Genomic DNA, 8898 nt, shown 5'->3' with positions numbered 1-8898 from the left:
GACGGTTATCGATTACGATAGGATTTAGGGTAGTGTCAGGGCCTATATAAGATGGGGACCTAGACCCCTGAAAGGAGGACAACGAGAATTACAACCGGAACCACAACTTCGTCAACCTAGAGCATTTCAACATTACTGAACTCGATGAAAGCGCCAATACCATAGGAGATACTCGGTGACTTCAACTCTAGTGTAGTTTAGATCCGATCTACTCCTTGTAATAAATCTAGCCACCTTGCTTGTACTCGAGACAATACAAATATAGCAATCTCCATGCAGGATGTAGGGTATTACTCCAGCCGGGGACCCGAACCTGTCTACATCATGTGTTTCGTTTTGTGCTCGATCTCTGATCTCGAATGTAACCCAATCTAATCCCAGACACATTGTCAAGAACAAATCTTCGACAACATTAGGAGCCAAAATCCAAAAAAAAAAAGATCGGTTGAGATGTTTGCTTTACATTTAATGCAGCAAATCATTTCTTGCAATCAAGTTTTATTTAAAAGTTTTTCTTGTACATTCTTGAGTGATCCTTCACATTTGGATAAAAATGATAAAGTTAATCTTTGTGATGATTAGATATGCCTTTTTTACGCAAAAATGAAATAATAATTGGTTTCCTTTCCTTTCAGTCTCCTTGTTTCTGTCATAAACCCTTTCCCCCCTTCACTAGGGTGTGGGGTAATGAAACTCTGAGGAACAACAGAGCATTTCTAGAGCCGCTACCAAGCTAGCGGACGTATCCAAACTAAGAACCTCACCTTGGAGGGAATGCATGGCACCGATATGGTAGTTGCCAGTTGCCACTCACTGCCAATGGCCGGTGTAGAACAACATTGTTGTCGTCACTGCTAGCCAATTCAAGCCGTAGCTTCCCGATACGTGCTACTTCCTATATTTGTGGCTATTATGTCAATCCCTTTTGTCTTATTATCAACCCCCTCCATTGCTTGTTCTTGTGACTCCAGATCTATCATGCATTGTTACGAAGCGTTGACATTGGCCACAAATTAGATGGGGAGGGCATCTGAGAGAGGCAGAGAGGAAATCGGTGTAGTGGTGTTCATGTCTTGTCTGCAATAAACATACACGACTTCATGCAGTATGGCTATGGAACAACTAGGTAAATAGACATGCAACAAGTTAGTTCTGCATCCCGCGAGGGCCACAAAAGGACCAAAGCAAGCTCTGCCATGGAATTCCTAGACAGAGGGACAAGGAGGTCAGAGGCCGTGCAAGGAGCCAATTGTTGTGCCCTAGCTACTGACTTTATAGAGCTAGCCCCTCCAGTCTCCGGTGCAGCAGGCAGCAAGAGCCTGGTCATCCAAAAGATGGCTTTCGTTCCCATCTGCTGCTGCTGATCTCCATTTATATTCTCTCTCACTCCCATGCATCCCCACAACAAGAGCGCGTGCTCTCTGCATGGCGCATTGCTAACGTCCTTGGTTTTTGCCTCTACCGATCATCCATTTTTTTTTAAAAAAAATTGGTGCTGGTATGCAAACAATTGCATAATTTTCAAAATGGCGTTTGCTGGTATATATTGCATTTCTAGCAAATCCTCCTATTTAAAATGTAGTATACTTTTCTGCAGAAAACTATGAGGCATCTGTTAAACTGCAAGCAGCTCCATCTCTGATAGATTTAAAATTGGGAAATAGCATCGATTTATGCATCCGGAGATTACTATACACTGGTACATGGCGCTGTGGCAGCTATCATTCCCTGCTGACTACGGCCAATATGCTCCTGATCGTGACCTCGACATTATCATTCAGTGCCTGCAACGTTGCTGCGTATTGGCCCGGCCTGCTGCTCAGGCTTTACCGTCCTCTGTACCAATAGTACTAATGTTCAGGCTTCACCGTACTGAGTACTGACTGCCTAGAAACCAGAAAAGAAGAATTAGCCCAGCATGGTGCGTGCATTAAACTTTTCCAAAAGCACTGAAACCCATACATACTCATCTACACATCCAACCTGCATCTTGTATAGTTCCCAACCAACCAGTAGTCAAGCACACCGGCTTCTTCTGCAACTGATTTCTCAAAGCTCTAGCTTATAACTCATATAAAAAAGCAGGCCTGCATCCATGATGCGTAGCTCATAGTACAGATTTGAATCATTCGACCACTTGTGTGTGTGTGTGTGTGTGTCTGCTTGGAGATAGTGTGATAGATTGAGGCGTTGCTGAATTTGATGCAGGTTGTACGACGTACTGTTGGTGATCAAGCAAACGTATGGTGATCATGGAGTCATGTGTGCCTCCTGGCTTTAGGTTTCACCCCACAGACGAGGAACTCGTCGGCTACTACCTCCGGAAGAAGGTGGCCTCGCAGAAGATCGACCTCGACGTCATCGGCGACGTCGACCTCTACCGCACGGAGCCGTGGGATCTCCAAGGTCTGCAGGGTTCATGGCAACACTCATACTAATGGATGCAATATTCTCATCGATCCCACCGTTAGATCTCACTGTGTGTGCATGATGCCTGGCTCATGAAGACCACTGCAAGATCGGGTACGAGGAGCAGAGCGACTGGTACTTCTTCAGCTACAAGGACCGCAAGTACCCGACGGGGACGCGGACGAACCGGGCGACGCGGACGGGGTTCTGGAAGGCGACAGGTCGGGACAAGGCTGTGCGCGACAAGCAGGGCCGTGGCCTCATTGGCATGAGGAAGACGCTCGTGTTCTACACGGGGAGGGCACCCAACGGCCGGAAGACCGACTGGATCATCTACGAGTACCGGCTCGAGACCGACGAGAACGCCACGCCTCAGGCAAGACCATGGCTAGCTCGCATCCCTCACCTCCCAATCACCGTCTCTCTTTTCATACTCTCGTTCTATATGCGCATGCATTCCAGCTAGTACTGTGTGCGGTCAGTGTCTTGTATACATGCTTGCCTGGGGCTTGAAAGGTTGCGTTCTTCCATACGCGCGTGGGTACCTGCCCTTCCACATAGCATGCTGCTGCTGTGTCTTCTCCAGCGCCGGCCACCGCCACTGTTCGCCGGCGACGGGAGCAGGATGAGAGCGCTGGATCGGTAGGAAAGTTACAGGTCGAGGCGCCGCCACGGCGCCACCAAAGACCTCGACCGACTTGCTCCCTGGGTTGGGCTGTTGGGTTGTCCATCCAGGCTTAGTTGGGTTCACATCTTAGCTAGTCCATTTGGAATATGTTTGTTTAGGTTTTTACTTTTGATTTCTTTAAAATATTGTGCTTTTGGTTTTTTTAAAAGTTACTTTTGTATTTTAACTGTTAGATTTTATAATATTTTTTTTCTCAGGACACTACTTCTCAGAAAAGCTACTCTTAGCTTCTAGTTTATTTTCTCAAAAACAGAGTTTTGATTTCTTTATAAATCACTTTTTAGTAGATTCATTTGTGCTTCTACCTGTATCCTAAAACAAACAGACCCTTAGTAGCATACTACTATCATTTCTGAACTTAGCTAAGTTGCTAAACATAGACGAATACACACATCCTTGCAGGGCCAGTTGATTTCCCAAACCTGTAAAATATGTGACCCAATATTTATTAATGTGTTTTCTCAGTTGGTGTTTCAACCAGGAAAATCTAAACGCAAAGTTCGAAAAAGTAACACACCTATAGTTGGTGGAAATCGAATTATGATTTTTTTTGCTAGAGTAAAATTCTCGGACCGTTTAGCAACGCAAAGATTGGCGTTCGTGAAAACGAAAACTATGCTGAATTGGTCACCGTTTACAGTTGTCATCAATTTTTGAGGCGAGTTTTGTGAATGCAGGAAGAAGGCTGGGTGGTGTGCCGAGCGTTCAAGAAGCGAACCATGAACCCACCACGGAGCGTCGCCGGAGCATGGGACCCGAGCTACTCCTACTCTTACCACGACCCCATCCTCACCGGCGCGGCGCACTTCAAGCAAGAGCCGCCCAAGTTGGGCGCCGCCGCCCTCCTGCACTACTCCAGCCGTCTCGTCGAGCTCCCGCAGCTCGAGAGCCCGCCGCTGCCGAACCAGGTAAGCCACGGAGCCTCGGCCGGTGGCGAAGGATCCTACGACGCCGACGCTAGGGAGGGCGCCGCGGTGACCACGGACTGGAGGGCGCTCGACCGATTCGTCGCCGCCCAGCTCAGCCCTGAGGAGGACCACTTCGGCCGTGGCTTGCGGCAGGAATGCAATAATCCGCCAGGGGCGCAAGCCGGGGACAATGACGACGTGACCGACATGGCGGCGCTGCTGCTAGTGGACGGCGTCCGGGAGGAGGACGCCGGGTTACTGGGCTCCGTGGCCTCACTGTCTGCGTGCCTGCACATGAATGAGGCAAGATATGATATCCACAGCAAACCGTAGATGACACACTATATATATATACTTTTGTTAGTGCTGAAGAGCAGCTCCTCCAGGCTGAGGATTGGCTTCGTGATGGATGATACGCGAAAGTGTATCGCCTATTCATCCTTTATCGGTATAATCTCACTGTAAATGAATCATGTGCTCTAACGTATGCGCTTATGACGTCATTGTTGTCCTAATATTTAGGTGACATTTTGGGCATCGGCATGACTTCAAATGGTTAAGAGCAAAACGGAGAGTTGTCGATTTGTCAATCGCTACGATTTTCATACATGGATTGTCCCAATCCGTGTACACCTTGATGCAACCTAAACCCTGAAAATACAAACTTGACAAGAATACTCCAAGATTAAGACCATTTCTAGATCTTCTTCAATTTCAGCATATATAGAACCAACAAGCTACAGGGACAAAGGATATTACAAAATAAGGGGCTTTCAAGTACTTTACGTTGGTTCTAAGTAATGGTAAATTTGTGTTATGGTAGCAGCCTTAGCCTTTCACCCAGTAAATTTGTGTTATGGTACCATATACATGCAGCCTAATTCAAGTCAGTCTACATTTCTGGCCTACCAGCCTTAGCCTTTCACCCAGTAAATTTGTGTTATGGTAGTCTTCACTAGCTGATGTCCTGCCACGACAACAAAACAACACGAGTTAATTCTATTTTAAATTTCACATATTTAGTTTACAAATACATTGCTTCACGATGATTGATTGCTTACCTCAGGGAAAAAATTATCAGCATCCGAATCACATGTACATGGAAACCCCGGCGGTCAAGTTTTTATACAGTAGTACTAATAACAAAGAAGAAAGATGATGGAACAGTGTGCATCACCTCTACTGTGGTTAACCGGCTCATGTTAGTTTTAATCCTCCATTTTCTTCCATACCTAAGCAAAGAATGCAAGTGAACCAGATCGTCTGCAACCCCGTCCTCAACATTCGCCCTGTCGATCTGCCCCTGATTATGCCTCGGCCGAGCAAAGAGCGCCATGGTGGAATCATGGCGGAAGGGAGCGAGTTGCACAGGAGGAGGAACTCGGGCCCGCTGGCCATGACGCACATCATGAACACCGGGGATCTGGGAACAGGGTGGTCACCACCTTGTTGCCTTCCCCGGGCAAGGGTAAGATTCCTCAAGCCAAGCCTGCTCCTCATCAGAGTGAAGAAGAGAATTGGGGGGAGAAACCGAGCCATCATCCACATTACCATACGTCCCTGTCTAAGCTTAATTTTTCACAAATTTGTGGAGATTGGCCAAGGCTGTGGAGGAAGAGGTGTGAATCATACTTTAGAGTGGTTGGTGTGGACAGAGATTCGTGGGTAAATATGGCAACAATGCACTTCACTGGAGGGGCAGCGAGATGGGTAGAGAACACCAATTTTCCGTTTGAGTCATTTACCCGGGATGATTTCTGTGAGACAGTGACGGAGAAATTTGGTAGAGAGGAGTTTACCCAAACCTTGAGACAGTTCTTCCATTTTCGGCAAACCGGATCGGTGGCAGACTATGTGGAGAACTTTGGGGAAATGATGTACTCGTTGATGGCGCATAATTCTCACTGGGATCCATTGGTTTTTGTGTCATGATTTGTGGATGGTCTAAAGGACGAAGTGAGAGCTGTAATAGTTTTGCATTGGTCTCAACAACTCGATAGTGCCATATCTCTAGCTTTATTGTAAGAGGAGGTGATAGACAGTGGAAGGCGGAAGGAGTTGTGGTGGTCCAAGCCCTTGGCCATGGCATCCCAAGGGGTGCCATGCTAGGGCTACCCACTGTCTGTTGGGAAACGGGCAGGTTACGCTAGCATAAAACAAAAAATTTCTATCACATTCACCCAGAAAACCATGCTAGTATGAGATCATAGATCGTTACCGCTCGACGCACAATGCAGTGGAAGAAGAGTTGAAGTAGACCAATCCAACGTCGTGCATATCAAACTCCTTGAGTAGCTTCTCGATCAGATCCGCGATCAACCCCATACAGGTGGTCACGCTCCTCGACCAACTCCGAGCAGGTGGTCGTGCTCCTTGATCAACTCCGAGCAGGTGGTCGTGCTCCTTGATCAACTCCGAGCAGGTGGTCGTACTCATCAACCAGTTTTAAGTGGTCGTGTCATGCTGCGCGACCAAGCGAGCAAGTACGTCGACCAGTTCATCACGGTTGGCGACCAGTCCCGAACACATCGCGTTCAACTCGTCGAAAATATCAACGCCACAATAGCAGTAGCGCCTCTGTGGTATCCACGCATACTGGGCAGAAACACCGAGCGCCGATGTGCTAGCACCGCACACGCGGCTAGGGTTTTGGGAGATCATGTCGAAGGCTGTGGCTTGGGTTTCGGAGTGGCTCAACCCTCTGCACGCCCTACCCACGTCTCTCCTTATATAGAGCTCATCAATAGGCTCCCACATTGAAAATCCTTTAGGACTCTAACTTCTCATGGATCACAATCCAATCAAAACCCATATACGAATCCAATTCGCATGTTTTGTTCCAACCCATTAAGTGTGTGAGCCGTTAGGTTCATGTACAAACAGCTATGACTGAAAACCCTTTCCAAACCGAAATCAATAGCGGTCCCTAGCAGGACATGTTGACTCCCGGGTATACACAAAAGATCATATCGGCTGAACCTTGATATACAGATGCACCAATCCATTCGCCTCGCGATACCAGTTAAGCTCAAGGTGAGATACGTGCCATCCTTGTGATAGGTCGACCATTCACTCGATCAAGTAGTGGATTCATCATGATTAAATCTTTAATCATATTGACATGGCCATGCACTTTCTTAATCCAACTACCTCGAGGGGCCCAGAGGTATCTCTCCCGTTATCGAGGAGGGGCAAATTCTATCTTGATCGTTCATACCCCACGACATGTTTCATGACAAACTCAAAAACTATCTTTATGCCAGTTACGAAATAGCATTTGGCAGCCTCAAAGTATGCCACTATACATTCTGGGATTCAATAACAATCTCAGATCTAAGGATCCTGCATGTACACCATTTGGGATAATAATTGATGGCACATCATAAATAATAATCTCAACAATATCTCAAGGTGGGTCTATCCAACATAATATTCTCTAACATAAATATCCATATTATTGATATGGTATCTCTATACCTATAATCCATGAAACATGATTATCAATCAATACATATGCTGATCTTATGTATCATCACAGTGATATGCGACCAGGGATCGACTAAGAATAACATCATGAAATAAACAAAAAGTTTCATGAACAAGTCACATACTTGCCAATCAATATAAATGATAGTCATTCTTGGAATAACACATTATTTCGTAATACATAAACATAGACGTGTCATACAATCATCTGTATGATTATCTCTAGGGTATATCACCTTCAATCTCTCACTTGCATTAGAGTCAATCATGTAAGTATCTAATACCCATAGCTCTCATGTGCGCCTCATGCTTTGGTCGTGGGAGTGGCTTTATCAACGAATCAGAAATATTCAAATCCGTGTGCACCTTGCATATCTTCACGTCACCCCAATCTAAAATCTCTCAAATAAGGTTATAGCGCCGTAGTATGTGCTTGAACTTTTGATGCAATCTAGGTTCTTTGGCTTGCGCAATGACGGCTCCACTATTGTCACAATAGAGATCCATTGGACTAGAAGTACTATGCACCACACCTAACACAGAAATAAACTTTCTGATCCAAACAGCCTCCTTTGCAGCTTCAGAAGCTGCAATATACTCGATCTCCATCGTGAAATCGGCCACCGTTTCTTGCTTGGAACTCTTCCAACTCACTACTCCTCCATTGAGGCAAAACACAAAACCATATTATGATCTCGAATCATCCTTGTCGGTTTGGAAGCTAGCATCGGTGTAACCATTTACAACGAGCTCTTCCTCACCTCCATAGACTAGGAACATATCCATAGTTCTTCTCAAGTACTTGAGGATATTCTTTACTATTACCCAATGAGCTTCACCCGGGTTTGATTGGTATCTACTTGTAACACTTAGAGCATAGGAGACATCTGGGCGTGTACAAAGCATGGCATACACGATGGACCCGATAGCGGAAGCATAAGGGATCACACTCATCCTCTCGAGCTCATCAGTGGTCAAAGGACAATGACTCTTGCTGAGAGTAATGCCATGTGACATTGGCAAGAAACCTTTCTTGGAATCCTGCATATTGAACTTTTTCAATACCTTATCGATGTATGTACTCTGGCTTAATCCGATCAGCCTTCTCAACCTATCTCTATAGATCTTTATGTCCAATATGTATGCTGCCTCTCCTAGATCTTTCATTGAAAAACTCTTTTGCAATGAAGATTTGTCAGCATCAAACATCGGAATATCATTCCCAAATAATAATATGTCATGTACATATAAGACCAGAAACACAAGTGTGCTCCCACTAGCCTTTTTGTAAACACAAGGCTTTTCTTCATTCTTGATGAAACCAAACCCTTTGACCACTTCATCAAAACGAAGATTCCAACTCCGAGAAGCTTGCTTCAGCCCATAGATGAACTTTTGCAGCTTGCA

The 8898-nt window shown here is 45.7% G+C and overlaps 1 protein-coding gene across 1 annotated transcript; it reads left to right on the top strand.

Annotated features, from left to right (window-relative positions):
- Nucleotides 1-2192: 2192 nt before the first annotated feature.
- On the top strand, nt 2193-4342 carry LOC133903863 (NAC domain-containing protein 105-like). Its single transcript, XM_062345334.1, has 3 exons — nt 2193-2406; nt 2508-2785; nt 3775-4342. Exons 1-3 carry the CDS (start codon nt 2244-2246, stop codon nt 4336-4338), a joined length of 1005 nt encoding a protein of 334 aa, XP_062201318.1. The 5' UTR covers nt 2193-2243; the 3' UTR covers nt 4339-4342.
- The last annotated feature ends 4556 nt before the right edge of the window (nt 4343-8898 follow it).

This window comes from Phragmites australis, chromosome 21 (genome assembly GCF_958298935.1).
Source record: "Phragmites australis chromosome 21, lpPhrAust1.1, whole genome shotgun sequence".
NCBI lineage: Eukaryota > Viridiplantae > Streptophyta > Magnoliopsida > Poales > Poaceae > Phragmites > Phragmites australis.
This window is presented reverse-complemented; position numbering and strand designations above follow the sequence as displayed.